The sequence below is a fragment of the Eucyclogobius newberryi genome, unplaced genomic scaffold (assembly GCF_026437365.1).
Source record: "Eucyclogobius newberryi isolate DKJ021-1_F unplaced genomic scaffold, fEucNew1.0.hap1 SCAF_14, whole genome shotgun sequence".
Classification (NCBI taxonomy): domain Eukaryota; kingdom Metazoa; phylum Chordata; class Actinopteri; order Gobiiformes; family Gobiidae; genus Eucyclogobius; species Eucyclogobius newberryi.
In genome coordinates, this window is record NW_027315768.1 from 13,854,029 (window position 1) to 13,875,973 (window position 21,945).

Below are 21,945 nucleotides of genomic sequence, written 5' to 3' on the forward strand. Positions count from 1 at the left end.
GCAGCATGCAGCAAACAGCATACAGCATACAGCATACAGCATACAGCATACAGCATACAATATACATCATGCAGCATACAATATACAGCATGCAACATACAATATACATCATGCAGCATACATCATACAGCATACAGCATACAATATACAGCATACAGCATACAACATACAATATACAGCATACGTCATACACCATACAGCATACAATATACAGCATACAGCAAGCAGAATGCAGCATACAGCATACAGTATACAGCATACAATATACAGCATACAGCATACAGCATACAATATACAGCATACAGCATACAGCATACAATATACAGCATGCAGCATACGATATACAGCATGCAGCATACAATATACAGCATAGAGCATAGAGCATAGAGCATACAGCATACAGCATGCAGCAAGCACCATGCAGCATACATCATGCTGTATACAATATACTGCATGCAGCATACAGCATGCAGCATACAGCATTCAGCATACAACATACAGCATACAATATACAGCATACAGCATACAGCATACAGCATACAATATACAATATACAGCATGCAGCATACAGCATACAGCAAGCACCATACAGCATGCAACATGCAGCATACAGCAAGCACCATACAGCATGCAGTGTTCTTTTCCTCTGTATCTCCCTCTGTATCTACCTGTGTTGCATCAATGAAATTTCCCCATGTGGACAATAAAGGATTATCTTATACAGCATGCTGTATACAATATACAGCATGCAGCATACAGTATACAGTATACAGTATACAGTATACAGTATACAGTATACAGCATGCAGCATACAATATACAGCATGCAGCATACAGCATACAATATACAGCATACAGCATGCAGCATACAATATACAGCATACAGCATACAGCATGCAGCAAGTACCATGCAGCATGCAGCATACAGCATGCAGCATATAATATACAGCCTGCAGCATCCAATATACAGCATGCAGCAAGCACCATACAGCATGCAGCATCCAATATACAGCATGCAGAATACAGCATGCAGCAAGCACCATGCAGCGTGCTGTATACAGCACACAATATGCAGTATACAGCATACAATATACAACATACAATGTACAGCATGCAGCATACAGCATACAGCAAGCACCATACAGCATGCAGCATGCAGCAAGCACCATACAGCATACAGCATACAATATACAGCATACAGCATACAATATAAAGCATGCAGCATACGATATACAGCATACAGCATGCAGCATACAGCATGATGTATACAATATACTGCATGCAGCATACAGCATGCAGCATACAGCATTCAGCATACAACATACAGCATACAATATACAGCATACAATATACAATATACAGCATGCAGCATACAGCATACAGCATACAGCATGCAGCATACAATATACAGCATGCAACATGCAGCATACAGCATACAATATACAGCATACAGCATAAAATATACAGCATACAATATACAGTATACAGCATACAGCATACAGCATGCAGCATGCAGCATGCAGCATACAGCATACAATATACAGCATACAGCATACAGTATACAGCATACAGCATACAGCATACAGCAAGCACCATACAGCATACAGCATGCAGCAAGCACCATACAGCATGCAGCAAGCAGCATACAATATACAGCATGCAGCATACAGCATGCAGCAAGCACGATGCAGCATGCTGTGTTCTTTTCCTCTGTATCTCCCTCTGTATCTACCTGTGTTGCATCAATGAAATTTCCCCATGTGGGACAATAAAGGATTATCTTATACAGCATGCTGTATACAATATACAGCATGCAGCATACAGTATACAGTATACAGTATACAGCATGCAGCATACAATATACAAAAAGCAGCAAGCAGCATGCAGCATACAATATACAGCATGCAGCATACAGCATACAATATCCAGCATGCAGCATGCAGCATGCAGCAAGCACCATACAGCATGCATCATACAATATACAATATGCAGCATGCAGCAAGCACCATGCAGCATGCAGTGTTCTTTTCCTCTGTATCTCCCTCTGTATCTACCTGCGTTGCATCAATGAAATTTCCCCATGTGGGACAATAAAGGATTATCTTATACAGCATGCTATATACAATAAACAGCATGCAGCATACAACATACAGCATACAATATACAGCATACATCGTACAGCATACAGCATACAATATACAGCATACAGCATACAATATACAGCATGCAGCATACAGCATACAGCATGCTGTATACAATATACAACATACAGCATACAATATACAGCATGAGGCATACAGCATGCTGTATACAATATACAGCATGCAGCATACAGCATACAATATACAGCATACAATATACAGTATACAGCATACAGCATACAGCATGCAGCATACAATATACAGCATGCAGCATACAGCATACAATATACAGCATACAATATACAGCATACAGCATACAATATACAGCATACATCGTACAGCATACAGCATACAATATACAGCATACAGCAAGCAGCATGCAGCATACAGCATACAATATACAGCATACAGCATACAGCATACATCATACAGCATAGAGCATACAATATACAGCATACAGCAAGCAGCATGCAGCAAACAGCATACAGCATACAGCATACAGCATACAGCATACAATATACATCATGCAGCATACAATATACAGCATGCAACATACAATATACATCATGCAGCATACATCATACAGCATACAGCATACAATATACAGCATACAGCATACAACATACAATATACAGCATACGTCATACACCATACAGCATACAATATACAGCATACAGCAAGCAGAATGCAGCATACAGCATACAGTATACAGCATACAATATACAGCATACAGCATACAGCATACAATATACAGCATACAGCATACAGCATACAATATACAGCATGCAGCATACGATATACAGCATGCAGCATACAATATACAGCATAGAGCATAGAGCATAGAGCATACAGCATACAGCATGCAGCAAGCACCATGCAGCATACATCATGCTGTATACAATATACTGCATGCAGCATACAGCATGCAGCATACAGCATTCAGCATACAACATACAGCATACAATATACAGCATACAGCATACAGCATACAGCATACAATATACAATATACAGCATGCAGCATACAGCATACAGCAAGCACCATACAGCATGCAACATGCAGCATACAGCAAGCACCATACAGCATGCAGTGTTCTTTTCCTCTGTATCTCCCTCTGTATCTACCTGTGTTGCATCAATGAAATTTCCCCATGTGGACAATAAAGGATTATCTTATACAGCATGCTGTATACAATATACAGCATGCAGCATACAGTATACAGTATACAGTATACAGTATACAGTATACAGTATACAGTATACAGCATGCAGCATACAATATACAGCATGCAGCATACAGCATACAATATACAGCATACAGCATGCAGCATACAATATACAGCATACAGCATACAGCATGCAGCAAGTACCATGCAGCATGCAGCATACAGCATGCAGCATATAATATACAGCCTGCAGCATCCAATATACAGCATGCAGCAAGCACCATACAGCATGCAGCATCCAATATACAGCATGCAGAATACAGCATGCAGCAAGCACCATGCAGCGTGCTGTATACAGCACACAATATGCAGTATACAGCATACAATATACAACATACAATGTACAGCATGCAGCATACAGCATACAGCAAGCACCATACAGCATGCAGCATGCAGCAAGCACCATACAGCATACAGCATACAATATACAGCATACAGCATACAATATAAAGCATGCAGCATACGATATACAGCATACAGCATGAAGCATACAGCATGATGTATACAATATACTGCATGCAGCATACAGCATGCAGCATACAGCATTCAGCATACAACATACAGCATACAATATACAGCATACAATATACAATATACAGCATGCAGCATACAGCATACAGCATACAGCATGCAGCATACAATATACAGCATGCAACATGCAGCATACAGCATACAATATACAGCATACAGCATAAAATATACAGCATACAATATACAGTATACAGCATACAGCATACAGCATGCAGCATGCAGCATGCAGCATACAGCATACAATATACAGCATACAGCATACAGCATACAGCATACAGCATACAGCATACAGCAAGCACCATACAGCATACAGCATGCAGCAAGCACCATACAGCATGCAGCAAGCAGCATACAATATACAGCATGCAGCATACAGCATGCAGCAAGCACGATGCAGCATGCTGTGTTCTTTTCCTCTGTATCTCCCTCTGTATCTACCTGTGTTGCATCAATGAAATTTCCCCATGTGGGACAATAAAGGATTATCTTATACAGCATGCTGTATACAATATACAGCATGCAGCATACAGTATACAGTATACAGTATACAGCATGCAGCATACAATATACAAAAAGCAGCAAGCAGCATGCAGCATACAATATACAGCATGCAGCATACAGCATACAATATCCAGCATGCAGCATGCAGCATGCAGCAAGCACCATACAGCATGCATCATACAATATACAATATGCAGCATGCAGCAAGCACCATGCAGCATGCAGTGTTCTTTTCCTCTGTATCTCCCTCTGTATCTACCTGCGTTGCATCAATGAAATTTCCCCATGTGGGACAATAAAGGATTATCTTATACAGCATGCTATATACAATAAACAGCATACAGCATACAACATACAGCATACAATATACAGCATACATCGTACAGCATACAGCATACAATATACAGCATACAGCATACAATATACAGCATGCAGCATACAGCATACAGCATGCTGTATACAATATACAACATACAGCATACAATATACAGCATGAGGCATACAGCATGCTGTATACAATATACAGCATGCAGCATACAATATACAGCATGCAACATGCAGCATACAGCATACAATATACAGCATACAATATACAGTATACAGCATACAGCATACAGCATGCAGCATACAATATACAGCATGCAGCCTGCAGCATGCAGCAAGCACCATGCACCATGCAGCATCTGTATCTACCTGCGTTGCATCAATGAAATTTCCCCATTTGGGACAATAAAGGATTATCTTGTACAGCATGCTGTATACAATAAACAGCATACAGCATACAATATACAGCATACAGCATACAATATACAGCATGCAGCAAACAGCATACAATATCCAGCATACAGCATGCAGCAAGCACCATACAGCATGCATCATACAATATACAATATGCAGCATGCAGCAAGCACCATGCAGCATGCAGTGTTCTTTTCCTCTGTATCTCCCTCTCTATCTACCTGCGTTGCATCAATGAAATTTCCCCATGTGGGACAATAAAGGATTATCTTATACAGCATGCTATATACAATATACAGCATACAGCATACAATATACAGCATACAGCATTTTGTATGCTGCATGCTGCATGCTGTATATTGTATGCTGCATACAGCACACAATATACAGCATGCAGCATACAATATACAGCATACAGCATTTTGTATGCTGCATGCTGCATGCTGTATATTGTATGCTGCATACAGCACACAATATACAGCATACAGCATACAATATACAGCATACAGCATTTTGTATGCTGCATGCTGCATGCTGTATATTGTATGCTGCATACAGCACACAATATACAGCATGCAGCATGCAGCATACAGCATACAGCATGCAGCATGCAGCATGCACCATACAATATACAGCATGCAGCATACAGCATACGATATACAGCATACAATATACAGCATACAGCATACATATACAGCATACAATATACAGCATACATCGTACAGCATACAGCATACAATATACAGCATACAGCAAGCAGCATGCAGCATACAGCATACAATATCCAGCATACAGCATACAGTATGCAGCATGCAGCATGCAGCAAGCACCATGCAGCATGCAGTGTTCTTTTCCTCTGTATCTCCCTCTGTATCTACCTGCATTGCATCAATGAAATTTCCCCACAATAAAGGATTATCTTATACAGCATGCTATATACATTATACAGCATGCAGCATACAGCATACAATACACAGCATACAGCATGCAGCAAGCACCATGCAGCATGCAGTATACAGCATGCAGCATACAATATACAGCATACAGCATACAGCATACAGCATGCAGCATGGTGCTTGCTGCATGCTGTATGCTACATGCTGTATGCTGTATATTGTATGCTGCATACAGCATAAAATATACAGCATTCAGCATGTTGTATGCTGTATATTGTATGCTGTATGCAGCATGCAGCATACAATATACAGCATACAATATACGGCATACGCAGACAGCATACAATGTAGGCAAGGCAAGGCAAGGCAAGGCAAGTTTATTTGTAGAGCACATTTCATACACAAGGCAATTCAAAGTGCTTCACAGCAGGTAAAATGCATTCAAATCACAAAGAAATTACAGAAACAGAAATACAATAAAATTAACTAAATTAAAAATCATCAATCCAACTGATTTTCTAAACTAATAAAATCACAAACAAAAGAGAAGAGTGCAAAGAAAAAATCCTTTCAGTCATATGCGCAGCTAAACAAAACAGTTTTTAGCTTAGATTTGAACATTGTCAGAGTAGAAGCCTGTCTCACATCTTCAGGAAGACTGTTCCAGATTTTAGCTGCATAAAACTGAAACGCAGATTCCCCATGTTTTGTCCTGACTCTGGGCACCCGCAGGAGGCCGGTCCCTGAGGTCCTCAGAGTCCGAGATGGTTCATATGGCACTAACATATCCAAGATGTACTTTGGTGCTAGGCCATGGAGAGACTTGTACACAAGCAGAGCTGCTTTAAAGTCTATTCTCTGAGCCACAGGGAGCCAGTGCAGAGACCTGAGAACAGGACTAATGTGATCATACTTCCTGGTTCTAGTCAGGACCCGAGCAGCAGCGTTCTGGATGTACTGCAGCTGTTTTACAACTCGTTTGGAGAGACCAGTGAGCAGGCCGTTACAGTAGTCTAATCTACTGGAGACAAACGCATGGATAAGTCTCTCTAAATCTGGTTTTGACACTATATTTTTTATTTTGGCAATGTTTTTTAGATGGTAAAAAGCTGCTGATGTTATTGATTTGACGTGGCTATTAAAGTTCAAGTCTGAGTCCATTATTACCCCCAGATTTCTAATTTGGTTTGTAGGTTTTAGAGCGAGACTCTGGAGGTGACCGCTAACACTTTCTCTTTGTTTCTGTGGGCCAAAAACGATTATTTCAGTCTTGTCTGAGTTCAGCTGGAGAAAGTTGTTTTGCATCCACAAACTGATCTGTTGGATACAGTGACAGAGTGAATCTACTGGTCCATAGTCACCTGCCGATAGTGAAACATAGATCTGAGTGTCGTCTGCATAATTGTGATAGGACACATTTTCACTGCGTATCAACTGACCTAACGGCAGCATGTAGAGGTTGAACAGAAGGGGACCCAGGACTGACCCTTGGGGCACTCCACAGGTCAGGGTCATGTGGTCTGAGACACAGCTACCAATTTCAACAAAGTACTTCCTGTCTTCCAGATAGGACCTTAACCAGTTTAGGGCAGTGCCAGTGATGCCCACCCAGTCCTCTAGTCTCTGTAAGAGGATCCCATGATCGACAGTGTCAAAAGCAGCACTCAGATCTAACAGAATTAAGACTGAGGCTTTGCCCGTGTCAGTGTTCAGGCGGATGTCATTTGTCACCTTGACAAGAGCAGTCTCAGTGCTGTGATGAGGTCTAAAACCTGACTGAAAAACATCAAATGAGTTGTTTATTAAGAGGAAATCTGTGAGCTGTTGGTAAACAACCTTTTCAAGGACTTTGCCCCAAAATGGCAGATTAGAGATGGGCCGGTAATGACTCAGTACTGCGGCATCAAGACTGCTCTTCTTTAGGAGAGGCTTTATGACCGCAGTTTTCAAAGACATTGGGAATGTTCCAGATTGAAGCGACATGTTAACTATGTGAGTAAATGGTGCTAACAAACTGTTCAGCACAGACTTTAGAAATCTGGTGGGTAACACATCAAGGCAGCATGTAGATGAACTCAGACTGGTGATGATCTCATGGACAGTTTTGTCAGTTACTGGTGCAAAGTGAGTTAGCTCTAAGTGTCTTGGTGGTTTTAGGGTAATTTTTTGCATTGTGGGATTTATAGCATTTTTAATGCCCTGAACTTTGTCATTAAAGAATAATGCAAACTCATTACACTTGGATGTGGAAATGAGTTCTAACGGCAGCTGAGCTGGAGGGTTTGTTAATCTGTTTACTGTGGCAAACAGGACACGCGAGTTGTTACTGCAGCTTCCAATTATTTCAGAAAAATATTTTTCCCTAGTTCTACATAAGATTAGGTTGTACATGTTCAGCTTTTCTTTGTAAATCTCTTTTTGAACCTGGAGCTTTGACTTGCGCCATTTCCGTTCGGCCCTGCGGCACTCCCTTTTCTGTGCCCTGACCGAATCATCATTTCTCCACGGCGCCTTCTGCTTATTTTTAACCATTTTAGCCTTTATAGGGGCGATGGTGTCCAGAACATTCAAAACACTAGATGTAACAGAGTTCAACAAATCATTTACATTAGAACATGAGACATTTTCAAAGTTTATCATTTCCATAAACAGTGCACCTGTGCCATCACTTATGTGTCTCCTCTGAACAACTGCAGGACCAACCGGAGGTTGGGGAGAAACAGACAGGTCAAAGAAGACACAGAAATGATCAGACAGAGCAACATCGATCACATTAACATTTGAAATATTTACCCCCTTTGTAATTATGAGATCTAGAGTGTGTCCTTTGCTGTGGGTGGGGCCTCTCACATGCTGAGTAAGACTGAAGGTTTCAAGGACAGCATCAAGCTCTTTAGCGTTTCTGTCACAAACATTATCAACATGCACGTTGAAATCACCTGTAATGACCAAACCATCAAAGTCTGTGCATACAACTGAAAGCATCTCAGTAAAATCATCAATAAAACTTTGGCAGTGCTGGGGAGGCTTGTATAAAACAATGAAGAGAATGGATGGAGACCGTTTTAGCTCCATTTTAAAGGATACATACTCAAATGATGAAAACACCCCAAAAGACAACCTGCGGGTAATTATTTCATCTCTAAAGACAGCACAGACTCCACCCCCTTTTTTGTTTTCTCGTGTTTCAGATTCAAACTTAAATTTGGGTGGAGCAGATTCTATCAGAACTACATTTCCTGTGTTTTTGTCAAGCCATGTTTCAGTTAAAAACATAAAATCAAGATTATAAGAAGAAATAAAATTATTAATTAAGAGAGATTTGTTACATAAGGATCTGACATTTAGCACAGCAAGTTTCAGACTAGTTTCAGTGGGACTGGGCTTTATCTTTTCACAGGGAATATGAATCACATTTCTCAGATTGGGCCTGACTCGCATTTTGTTTTTCCATCTGTGTGATGATGTGACTACAGAAATAGCACTTGGGGGGGCTCTTTTTACATAGGGCCCCGGGTTGGTTTGATTTTTAATGTGACAATAAGTCCCGGCAACGCTGAGACCCAGTGCATCCTAGCTATGGGAGATACCAGGTAAAAGGCGAGGTTGGATGGGTGGTGGGGCTTTTGTAGCCAAGGAGAGTTTGGGACCAGGTGAGAGGCGAGGGGGGATGGGTGGTGGGGCTTTTGTTGGTGTAGTCGGCATAGCCCTTGCTATATTGGGCGTGAGTGGAGCCATCTTAATGCCTGATTTGATCAGACTTTCAAAATGGCTGGGAAGGCCCATGGGTGAGAGTGGAGATGAGAAGGAGAATGATGAATCTTTAGTGGGAGTAGATGTTGCAGGGGGAACCCAGGGCTGGTGTGAAGGCAGGGGCGATGACAGGGATGTTGTTGGGCTTGTCACAGATGGGTCCAAGGCCTTTGAAGATTGTTCCTTTGCTGGAGGCGGTGGAGGTGAATGTGGAGCAGCTGGAGCTGAATCCTTTGCTGGTGGTGGTGGAGCAGCTGCTGATGAATCCTTTGGTGGAGGCTGAGGTTGTGGTGCTTTTGATGTTGAAACATTGGCTCGGTCTCTGGCTGAGGGAGCAGGAATTCTTCTCTCATTCCTCTCTTCTCTAACTATCTGCTCAGGACCCTGTCCAGGCCCAGTCCAATGCCTCAGCATACAGCATGCATACAGCATACAATATACAGCATGTTGTATGCTGTATATTGTATGCTGTATACAGTATACAATATACAGCATAGAGCATGCATGCAGCATACAATACACAGCATGTTGTATGCTGTATGCTGCATGCATTGTACAGTGTATGCTGTATAATGCATGCAGTGACAGAGTGCTGCCCTGACACACTTTCAGATGCTCTTTTGTACCCGCGGCCAACAGACTGTTCTCCTCCCACAGAGTGGTCTATGACTATCTGCACTTATAAACGTTTTGCATTTCTAATTTATCTTCCCATTTGCACATTTATTATTGCTTATGTGGCTGATTGTGTTTGGTTCTGCTGGTGAAATGTCTTTAAAATGAATCACAAAAGTGCAAATATCACCTTATACCCTTATTCTAAAGTTTGCAACATAATTTTGTTTTTCATTTTTATTCAGCTCTTTTTGTAGCATTATTTTCAACAAACAATACACACATATTCAAATTCTGCCTATCCTTAACACCATATTATCTACATTGTGAAATATTCCCCACCTCTGACCTCCAGCCCCAGTTTACAAAGCAAAGGCCTAATATGTGAGTCTGCTGTGGTACAACAAACAGCAGCAGTTCAGTCAGCGTGCGGGAGATCCTGGGTGAGACGGGTGAGGCAGACGCTGATCCGACTAGATCCTGTGACATAACAGAGCTGGCGGTCAATGTTCCCCCCCTACCCCCATCCACACACACACACACCCACACATAAACACACACTGCGAGTTTATAAATACACTGAAGCCATTAGGTTTGTACTGACAGTCTGAACTGACAGGGAATGTAAGGTTATCAGAGCCAGACGGTGTAGATAAATATAGTTACAGTGTGTGTGTGTGTGTGTGTGTGTGCGCCCCATGCTGTACATATGACATGCTCGACGCTTATTGTCTACTTACTATAATGTAATCCTTGAATTTCATGTTACTTGTTTTCTATGAAGGGGACATATTATGCAAAATTAATTTTAATGGGGGTTCTCATCATTACTTTACTCGACCTGTTACTCAAGTCCTCTTTAGGTTCTGGGCCCTTTCAATGTAATGGAGAAAACACAAGCTACAGAGACATGCTATGCGTTAAACATAACGTTTATTGCATTAATTTCATGCAACCTAAAAGAGAAATACAGGGTAATAAGAATTGCACCTTTTATTCAGGCTATGGGTGTCCAATCATAAGATAAAACAAGATAAGATAAGTAAATAAATAAATAAAATACAGACAAATTCTTACTCAAATTCTCCCTGTTTCCAAAAAACTCCTAAAGTGTAAATAATAATACCCAAAACATTTCTAACAATCAGGGCCGGCCCAAGCCTTCAGGGGGCCCTAAGCGAAAACATTTTTGGGGGCCCCTCACCACGTCATCAGAATCAGTTTTATTGCCATTGTCAGTAAACTATTCACATATGGGAACTTTCTTCAACGCAAACAAAGCGCACCAAAACTCCAGGGCATCTGTTTGCCAGTTAGTTTATTCTCAGCACCTCACAAGCTCAAATATTGATAACTTAAATCCCACAATGCAACTTGGTATTCCGCTGACATCACCTCTACTCCCTGTACAAATAACACACATCCCAGATATGTTTTTGGGCGTATTTTGGGGCGTTAAGGGTCTACAGCCACATTAGCAGTTTAAATGAATGAACAGGGGGGTCTGGGGGCTCTCCCCCAGAAATTTTCAGACCTTTTTTGGGTCTTCTGGTGCATTTTAATGTGGTCCAGCCGACTAAAGTAAGAGTAAAATGTTGAGGTTGTAATGCTATAAAATGATGATGTGATGAAACTGTGCCAGGAGAAAATGACTAAAGCCAGTTATTAATACATTATGGTACTTAATTACTCAATACAATATTGGCTATGAAAAATAATTATGGTCATATTGATTCATTTTAACTGAAAATGTAAAAGTAATGTTATCCTTACTAATTTATCTTTTACAGCTCCCAACTGTTCCTTCTTGCCAAAGTGACAAAACAAGTTATATTAAATAAAAAAAATGGCATAAGCATTGCTTGATTAACAATTAACACTGATAAAACAGTGCAAACATGTTATTCCCAGAGAATGAATAGTATATAGTATTATTCTATAACAGACGTAATCATAATATGTCTGGTTATTTTTCACTATCAATTTATTATAATTTATAACAAATAGTCTAATGATGCTTTTTAAATAAATTGAAATGTTTTATTGCTCTATTAAAAGTGAATTACAATATAAATGTTTGTTCTGATCTGAACATCACACACTGGACTCCTGCATGAAACAATGCTGCGATGTGATTGGCTGATGGACCTCACGTGCATAAACCTTTACGTTCCTCTCATTGCACTTTAAGAAGTCAAAGTAAAACAGACATCATGAGTCACGATTAATCTGACACATGGTGATGTGAGAGAGAGGGACGCAAACTCAAACCCGCTCATCTCTAAGTGAGGCTGCACAGGGGCCCGGGACAGGGGCCCGGGACAGGGGCCCGGGACAGGGGCCCGGGACAGGGGCCCGGGACAGGGGCCCGGGACAGGGGCCGCACACTGTTCACTCCAAAGTTTCACATCAGAGGTTCTGGACGAGACGGCGCTCGTCCGGACCGGATCTCCGCCTCTTAGTGACCCGGGGCATAGACGTCCCTCCCCGGCCTCACCTGCAGCTGACACTACGGGGCTGGTGTAAATATTAAGCTTATTATCTTTCATTCAGACATATTATTAAGCGCGGTGCAGAGCTCTCGTCGCCTCCAGCCTGAGCGAACTAACGTGACAGAATCGTGTTGTTTCAAACAGCAGCATTAACCGTCTCTTTGTAAGAGAAGTTCAATACCTGGAGAGTGTTGTTGAGTTTGCAGTTTCTTTACATCGTCAAGAAGTTTCTTCTTTCGTTTTTTGGCATCGGGGGGATATATTCCTCTGGACATGATGACCACGTTCTGTTGTGTTTATGTTTTGCTCTCGTTCTGCTCGCGCACAATGAAGTTGACCAATCAGCGCAGGTTTGGTGTCTTGGTTGCCAGATTGTCATTACAAATAAATGCGTTTTTTGTGTTATATGTTACCGCTGTGTGCGCTGCCGCGCCAGCAGCGCTACTACACTAGTGGCGCACGCTGCGCTTGCACTTCTCATAAGACGGGTTGCCAGATTGGGGGCCCTATTAACGCCTCGGGGCCCTACGCGGCTGCTTAGTTCGCTTATAGGCTGGGCCGGCCCTGCTAACAATATTAGACTGGATTCATTGGTATCTCATGTTCTCCCACTGTTCCTCTTCAAAATGAGCCCTTTGTCAGACATTTGTGTGTGACTAAAGTGTTTTTTTTCTATCATTGTTGTATTGAAGTTGGTTTTGAGTTTTTTGCCTATTCCTCAGTATTGAAATAGAGTCATTATTTTGACTATCTTGACAACATTAATCAAAAATCAATGTGTTGTTGTTTAACCTGAGGGGAAAAAATATAATTTGTTGACTTAATTGACCTCGTTGAGATATTTCTCCTCAATTTGACCCAACCTTCGACCAGTGCCTCTGGGCAACTTGTCAGGAGCATAACCACAGGGCAGCGCCTGGGGACACTTTATTTCGGGCCTCGGTCAGGATTGGTCAGGATTATGTCAGGAGCACCTATTTAGCATGTTTTAGATTGATGAGGGGGACCGGAAAAAACTAATAAATTCGGCTCTACCAGGATCAGGAATTGAACCCTGGACCTTTTTGTTAAGAGGCAACAAAAACATAAGCCTTTTGCATGTGTTTTAAACCTAACGCTGCTGCACACAATAGTCTTGGATAAATATCAATGAGAGATGTATCGGCGTTTAAATAGCAGTTTTTCTATAAAGTGAACACACTCTGCTGCTGCCAGGCCCAGAATAAGAGTTTATTTATTTGCTTGCATGTCACTAAGTCTTATTTTATCATCTCACCACCTGCCCTGCTGTTAGTGTTTGTGTCCCGGGCTCCTCTGTCCACCCACACGCTCGGAGAAGGTCAGGGACAGCGGCCTACTGTATTTTAAGGAAAGTCTTACCAAAACATCGGGTTTGGCACGATAACAAAGCATAACACGACTTTTAACAGAAAATACTGACATTGCACTCTTGCTGCCAATTCATTTCCCCTCAATACATGTTCTTTATTCTCAGTATTTCCTGTATAAACAAAGGTTAGTCATGTGAAATTGAACAAAATTTCACATGAGTAAAAATAACACATGCTCTTTTACTCACAGTGAATCTTTATTACATGTATAGTTATTACCTTCAGATATATATCTTTATGCCTTTATTGCATCTAATCATCACAGAATTAGTATCAATCTTCTTGTTTGTCTTCTTGGTTTATTGTTTGTCGACACCTTGACTTAGGAAGATGAAACTGCAGATTCATCTTTATCAGAAGTGGAGCTCTGCAAAACAATGTCTAAGAATGACCAGCAGAGAACGCTGTGCACACGCTCACACTACACGGACACAGCCTTTAAAAGTTTGTGGACAAAAACATTCTAAATCCTGGAATTGAGGCAAAAGTGAAGTGGAACATAATGTGAAAAAGTATTTTTGATAATAAGAACTATACGTTTCACTGACGTCAGAGCCTTTTACTATTGTATTTGCATCATTTGTTTATTTAAAAGAAGACTGACACGCAACAGTTTTGGCTGACTCAAATTCCAGATTTTAAGGTTTTATTTGACAATATTTTCAGAAACATTTACCTCTTATTAGTTTTTAATTTTATTTCCAGATATATTACATACTTAAGAATCAGAAAGGTTTCATTGCTGTTGTCAGTGAACAAAATGCACAAACTTGGTTCAACATTAAACAATGATTAATATTAGTTACAAATATAGACTATGCTGAAATAAATTAAATAAAAAGGCATGCAAAATAAAATATATGCAGGCTCAAGTACAATTTTCATGCTAGAACATTTTATATTTTGACCCTTTGTAATAGAAAAGCAAACTAACTGACACTTTGACACTGGTTATTCTAAAATGTCGCTTATTTATTGCTTGTGCAAGTTTGAACATTCTGATGACATAACAGTTTAACGTGTCAATCGATGTAAGTGTTCCAGGCTCATTCCCGTGTCCTCCCTCCCCAGGACGTCCGTCAGAGGAGGGGGGCTGGGGCCGGCTGCAGTGGGCGCTCCTGGTCCTGGTGCTCTCGTGCCTGCTGTGCGTGGCCGTGCTGCTGGCCGTGTGCGTGCTGCAGGGACACAGGTGCGCGTACAGCCGGGCCCACAGACAGGACCCCGAGGAGCCCCTGGACGACCAGACCCTCATGTCCCCCGACAAGTGTCTCCGAGAGCTCATCTACGACATGAGCACCTCCGGCTCTGGCTCAGGTGAGGTTCAAGAGACCACGTGATACATTTTGAAGTATTATAGCAAAGTGACTGTGTGTGAGCAGAGGATGGTCATGGAAGTAAATGTATATGTGTAAAGCAGTATTCAGAATATGCTAAATATGTCATAATCACACACATAACCAGTGGTGGAAAGTAACAAAGTACAAAAGTAAAAGTGCTGTATCTGTACTTTACTTTGTTACATGTCACAGTGGATACTTTTCACTACATTTAACAGGATTAAAAAGTAAAAAGTACAATTCTTTAGGCCACCTGAAATTGCTGAAAGGTTATTTTCAATCAGAGTTTGAGTTAACGTCCCAATTTTGAGCAAACACATATTATACAGATAAAAACCTCAAGAAAATGTTGGAAATGTATTAATTTGATTCTGTATTTTTAAAAATCTAGATTAATACTTTTGATGCTTTGATAGTTCTCAAAAACTAGTACATTTTACTCTAAAGGTAGTAGATCATACTTTTACAAAATTGGGTACTTCTTCCACCACTGCACATAAACAATACATGAAAGTGAAAGCAGTTAAAAAAGTGTGAATATGAAAGATTTGTTTTTACAGAAGATTTAATATTGATTACAAATATCGAAAGAAAGTTGTATTGGGCAAGTGGTCTAAAAATGAATCAAATAGGAAAATACTTTCTCCTAAATAGTTTTTACTTTTACTTATTACATCTCAAGTAAATTATTATTATTATTTTGGAGAAAATTTAAGCAAAACAATCACCATTGCCAAATTTAGAGAACCAGACAGTGGGATGGACATTATTCACCGCATTATATGCCACATTCTTAGGTGGTGTGTGGTACGATATTTTTCAACCAGAAAACGAAAAAAATAGAATAGAATTCTATATTATGTTAAAAGGTTAATAAAAAAATCAAACCTCCTCATTTAATCTTCATACTTTCCTTGTTTGAAGACTGATCCACGGTAAAGTTTGTAGTAATCGTTTGCATTTAAAACACATGGTTATTGTATAGTCACATTGCTTAATCACCCTTCAGTGTTAGATCGACCCTGTGTTCACCTGTCCAGGCCTGCCACTGCTGGTCCAGAGAACCATCGCACGCACAATCGTCCTGCAGGAGAGCATCGGTAAGGGCCGCTTCGGCGAGGTGTGGAAGGGGAAGTGGCGGGGCGAGGACGTGGCCGTGAAGATCTTCTCCTCCAGAGACGAGCGCTCCTGGTTCAGAGAGGCTGAGATCTACCAGACTGTGATGCTCCGACACAACAACATCCTGGGATTCATCGCCGCTGACAACAAAGGTGACACAGGCTCATTCTGCTGGGAGCAATCATGAATAATGGCTGTAATTGAACTACGCATTTGTAACATCATAAATCGCAATTACGGTACAATATTTAGGCCTGATGTGTGGAGACAGAGGGATAAAACTAATTCCAGTTGCTATAAGCTACTGTATTTCTACTGTTAACATGTTTGGGTATAGAAAGATCAAATCATTTTAGTAAAACAAAAAACTACTGACCGTACAGGTGAACTTGCCCTGGACTTTGCCATTTCTTTATCTTGCCTCTTGCCTCATTTATCTATATATTGCATGTGTCTTGTGGAGCCGGCTAGACGTATGCTAAAATATCAAAATATCAATAAATCGTGAAAGAAAATTTGGTGATACAGTATCGATATTGTGAGGGCTGCTAGAACATTTTGAAAAAGGAATGTTGTGCAGTATGTTAAAATATATTTGGCTCTTAAAGAATAGGGATGTATTGCAGAATATCATGTGCTATATATTATTACAGATTATGGCATGTATCGCCAAAATCGTGACATTATCAAAGTGCGAGCCATGTATCATATCTTGTGTTGAATCGTGGAGCATGTGATTCCCAGCTCTAGAGAAGAGCTCTGCATTTTAGGTTGTTGTTGTTTACATTCTATAAAGCCTTAAGTATTGGATTGCAGTAATTAGATTATTACTAATACGACCAAAATAAACCATTGTTCTGCCACGTTTTTAATGCAGGTTATTGTAAATACAATTACTACTACTGGTTAAGAACAAACAACAAGCACACCTTTATATAAACTAAATATATACTTCTGCTTCTGACAATTGTGGATCTTAACATTGTTGTACTTTTACACACATGCAGTACTTTTACACAAATTCAGCAATTTTACACAAATTCAGCAATTTTGTACAATTAAACTACTTTACACAACTTCACACTTCAACAAATTAGTACTTACACACATAGTACTCTTACACACATGGTACTCTTACACACATGTAGTACTTTTACACACATACAGTACTTTTACACACATACAGTACTTTTACACAAATTCAGCAATTTTACACAAATTCAGCCATTTTAAACAACTAAACTACTTTACACAACTTCACACTTACTATACAGTAGGTTGATTTGTGTAAACATGCGTACCAACAAGTCAACAACAACAACACACATGCAGTTTACGTATGTCCAGGTGTGATGTTGTGTCGCTGTGTTGCAGACAACGGCTCGTGGACGCAGCTGTGGCTGGTGTCCGAGTACCACGAGCACGGCTCCTTGTACGACTACCTGAACAGATTCACCGTGTCTGTGGAGGGCATGATCGTACTGGCCCTGTCCATCGCTAGTGGCCTGGCTCATCTGCACATGGAGATCGTCGGCACACAGGGTTAGTTAGGATCTAATGCCTGCTTTTAGGTCATGAAGTTAAACGTCCTCAAAGTGTGTTTTTGCTCAACTTGTTTTTAGGGAAACCTGCCATCGCCCACAGAGACCTCAAGTCCAAGAATGTCCTGGTGAAGAGAAACGGCACAGCGGTCATCGCCGACCTGGGTTTGGCTGTAAAACACGACTCCGCCTGCAACTCCATAGACATACCCACCAACCAGAGAGTCGGAACCAAAAGGTCAGCTCCACCTGCAAAAACAGAACATTTAAACATAACACAGAAACTTAGTGCACTGTATAAGCTTCGTCTTTAAAACAAAGTTTAGTATTTCTAAAATGATTTACACATTTCCTACATCAGGGCAAAGATGAAGCAGCAAATTGCATTCACATTTTAGAATTTGGTAATAATATAATCTCACAATATCTCATTTCCAAACAATCCACAAACATAACTGATAAAAAATGTCTCTTTGTGATTAAACAATGCCATTACCTTGTAGTAAGATAATAATTTAAAGGCAAATTATCTGAAACATGAAAAAACATGAAAAGAAACAGAACTAGTTTATTTTAAGATGTATTCATCACTCTCTCACCTAATCTCACTTTAGCGTCCTAATTGTTCACTGCGATGAGTTTATGAGCGCTTTTCACGACTTTCAGAGGCCAGAGCGAGTTTTGCCATCAAAATAAAGCTAACAACAACTAGCATTCTAACATTACACTTCCTGGTTTTTCAGAGAATTAAATACTCTATTATAATTAGATGCCGAACGTACTTTGCGGTCTCATTTTGACCCTAAGAGCTGCTTTAACAATACAACAATGTGTGTACAGTTGAGGGATTTACTATGACAATTAAAAGGCATTTTCTACCAGAGAATTATTTGTTGTGCACGTATTGACAAACTAGAATGCATTATCATTACGCCGCCTGGAAAAGTGTCTCTGTCAGAACGATGACGTGAGTATAAAAGTAAAGTTTGTTGAGTCTCGAGGTCAAAAGGTCTCCACAACAAAACACAAACTGAATCCAGATCGGAGTATTACAGTAGAAGACTTTGAATAAACAAAACAGAACTGACATTTAAACCTCCTTTATGCAAAATATTATTGATCATTTCGTGTAGCTGTTTGGAATTAACTAAGAGTCATAATAAGATAATGACACTAATTGTCTGAGAGGCGCCGGGCTTTTCTCTTCATTACAGCCTAATTGTTTTGTCCTTTGCAGGTACATGGCCCCTGAAGTCCTGGACGAGACGATCAATACGGCAAACTTTGAGTCATTTAAACGCGCTGACATCTACTCACTTGGACTGGTGTTCTGGGAGCTCGCCCGAAGATGCGCTGACAGAGGTACAGAAGCCGGGTTAGAGGGATTTAATCGTACTGTGGGAAAGTATTGATTTGAAAAAGAATATGCGCTTACGGCGTGTTTTTTCTTGACAGGGTTTCATGAAGATTTCCAGTTGCCTTACTTCGACATGGTGCCTTCGGATCCCTCCGTCGAGGACATGAGGAAAGTGGTGTGTGAGCAGAAGTTCAGACCCAATGTTCCCAACCAGTGGCAGGGCTGTGAGGTAAATGATCACAAACGTAAGACAAACACAAGCTGATCTAATAAGAAGGTCGTCTCTGGAATACATTTAAACGATGGCGGTTAGAGGCGCATCAGTGGCAATTTGTGGGGGGAAAAGAAGTGGTGCTGATTTCTTAAACGGATCAATACAGACAATTCCATCCAAAATGCAGAGACCGTTTATGTGCAAGGAAGTCATTTTTCTAGCAGTTTAAAAATGTAACAAAGTCAATATAATTTGATTTGATTAGTTTAATTATAGCTATTGTTCTGGCCCTTATTTACATTTTGATTGCTAGGTAACAATTATTTAATTATCTCTACACATGTCACATCTGCTGTTCATGTCTAACCAGGAAGTAACATTATAAACTTCAATTAAAATAAAGTCTTAAATATTATCATGTTTGAGTGAAATTAGTGGTTTAACCTGTCACGTGCACCTTACGATTATGTTTTAACTCTTCTGTTTTTGGGAAAGATGAATTATGTTCTGTTACCATTCCACTGCAACAAAACAATGTATTTATTCAGACCCAGGAAATAGCCAAGTAATTTCCCCTGAGGATCAATGAAGTCTGGTGTAAAAAAAAAAAAAAGAAAAGTCAAATTTGTCAGTAATACAGCGGCGTCTTCCTGTGTGTTTCCCCAGGCGCTGCGGGTGATGGGCAAACTGATGAGAGAATGCTGGTACACCAACCCCGCCGCCCGTCTCACCGCCCTGAGGGTCAAGAAGACTGTGTCCCAGTTGTCCATCAGCAACGACGTCAAGCTCTAGTCTAAAGAGTGTGTGCGCGCTTTACAACACTGCCCTCTAGTGGACCAGGAGAGCAGCACCGACATAGGACCACTAATGTGATAGCAAGAACCAAGAGTGTCAAGTTTATTATTGCGTATTACCAAAGAACTACCTCATATATTTAAAGTGCCCAAAGCTTGAAGTTGCACGACGTCACCTTTCTGTGCCATATGCAGCAAACAGACGAGGAAAACAACAACAACAACAACAACAACAACAACAACAACAACAACAACAGCAACAACAACAATGAACAATGAAATGTCGCAACCTCCCAAAAAATACTTTTGTCTACAATACTAAAGTTGATTGATGCGCTGCACGGATTACAAATTTGTATTGATTACGGCGAGACACTGCAGGTGAAAAGGACATTTTTTTAAGTTAAGATATATTAATTTGAAACATCTTCAGTAGTGTACTTGCATTAATTAAAAAACTAAGATTTATATTTTTATCCTGTAATCTTTTTATGTACAAAATAAGGCATTTTCATATGTAAAAATTGCACATATTTGGGACTTAAGGGTGCCAGGTTTAAATGTTTTACCTAATTTTGCCTTGAGTTAACACTTTTTAAAATCAGGCTTGAGAATAAATACCTCGTTAAAGCTTAAGTTTTAATTGGGGCTCATTTTTTCAGGGTTTTTATGATAACTAGGCCCCAAGTGTACACAAGTTTGGTGTGTGTAGGTTGCTCCTTTATGGTCTGATCTTTATGTCTCTGTGGGGAAAAAATGCAAAATTGGCCTTTGAAGTAACAATGTCCCATATAAGTCTGTGGATGCAAGTTGATTAAATTAAACAATGAAACATCTCCAGGCGCAGATTGGACAAAGACGTTGTTCCCTGATGAAATCTTTTGTGTTGAGAGAGAAAACTGACTGAACTCTGAGTTTTGCCCGTAGTGTCTCGCCTCAACTAATGAATGTGTTGAAAACATGGCATGCACGTGTTTCTCCTGGATCACACGCACATGCAACTAGCCAAACGCTTTTATCCAGTTGGAAGAATGTATGTCGACATGGGTGTCTGTGGCTTAAAAAGAATAAATCCGCAATTAATTAGAAAAATTGCTCTCTAACGTTGTAGCTGCCTTAAGATGAATTGTCTGCTGATTCAAACCAGTATAAAAATAATTTGGCATACACTGGAAACTTGCTTGAGAGCCACATAATGTACTATATGTATTAAGGGATACTAATTTACCCATATTCCTGTATATTTATTATTGCTTCAAGATACAGCAGTGTTGCCTCTTATAGATATTCAAATGTGTAGC

General features: G+C 40.3%; 1 protein-coding gene across 1 annotated transcript in view; it reads left to right on the forward strand.

Moving 5' to 3' along the window:
- acvr1c (activin A receptor type 1C) overlaps nucleotides 1–20,856 on the forward strand; it is a 38,960-nt gene extending 18,104 nt beyond the window's left edge. The window contains exons 3-9 of the mRNA XM_072444361.1: nucleotides 15,354–15,596; nucleotides 16,660–16,890; nucleotides 18,113–18,280; nucleotides 18,361–18,517; nucleotides 19,517–19,641; nucleotides 19,735–19,865; nucleotides 20,517–20,856. Coding sequence (XP_072300462.1) covers nucleotides 15,354–15,596; nucleotides 16,660–16,890; nucleotides 18,113–18,280; nucleotides 18,361–18,517; nucleotides 19,517–19,641; nucleotides 19,735–19,865; nucleotides 20,517–20,642 — 1,181 coding nt within the window. The 3' untranslated portion in view covers nucleotides 20,643–20,856. The remainder of the gene's footprint in view (nucleotides 1–15,353; nucleotides 15,597–16,659; nucleotides 16,891–18,112; nucleotides 18,281–18,360; nucleotides 18,518–19,516; nucleotides 19,642–19,734; nucleotides 19,866–20,516) is intronic.
- Nucleotides 20,857–21,945: the final 1,089 nt, after the last annotated feature.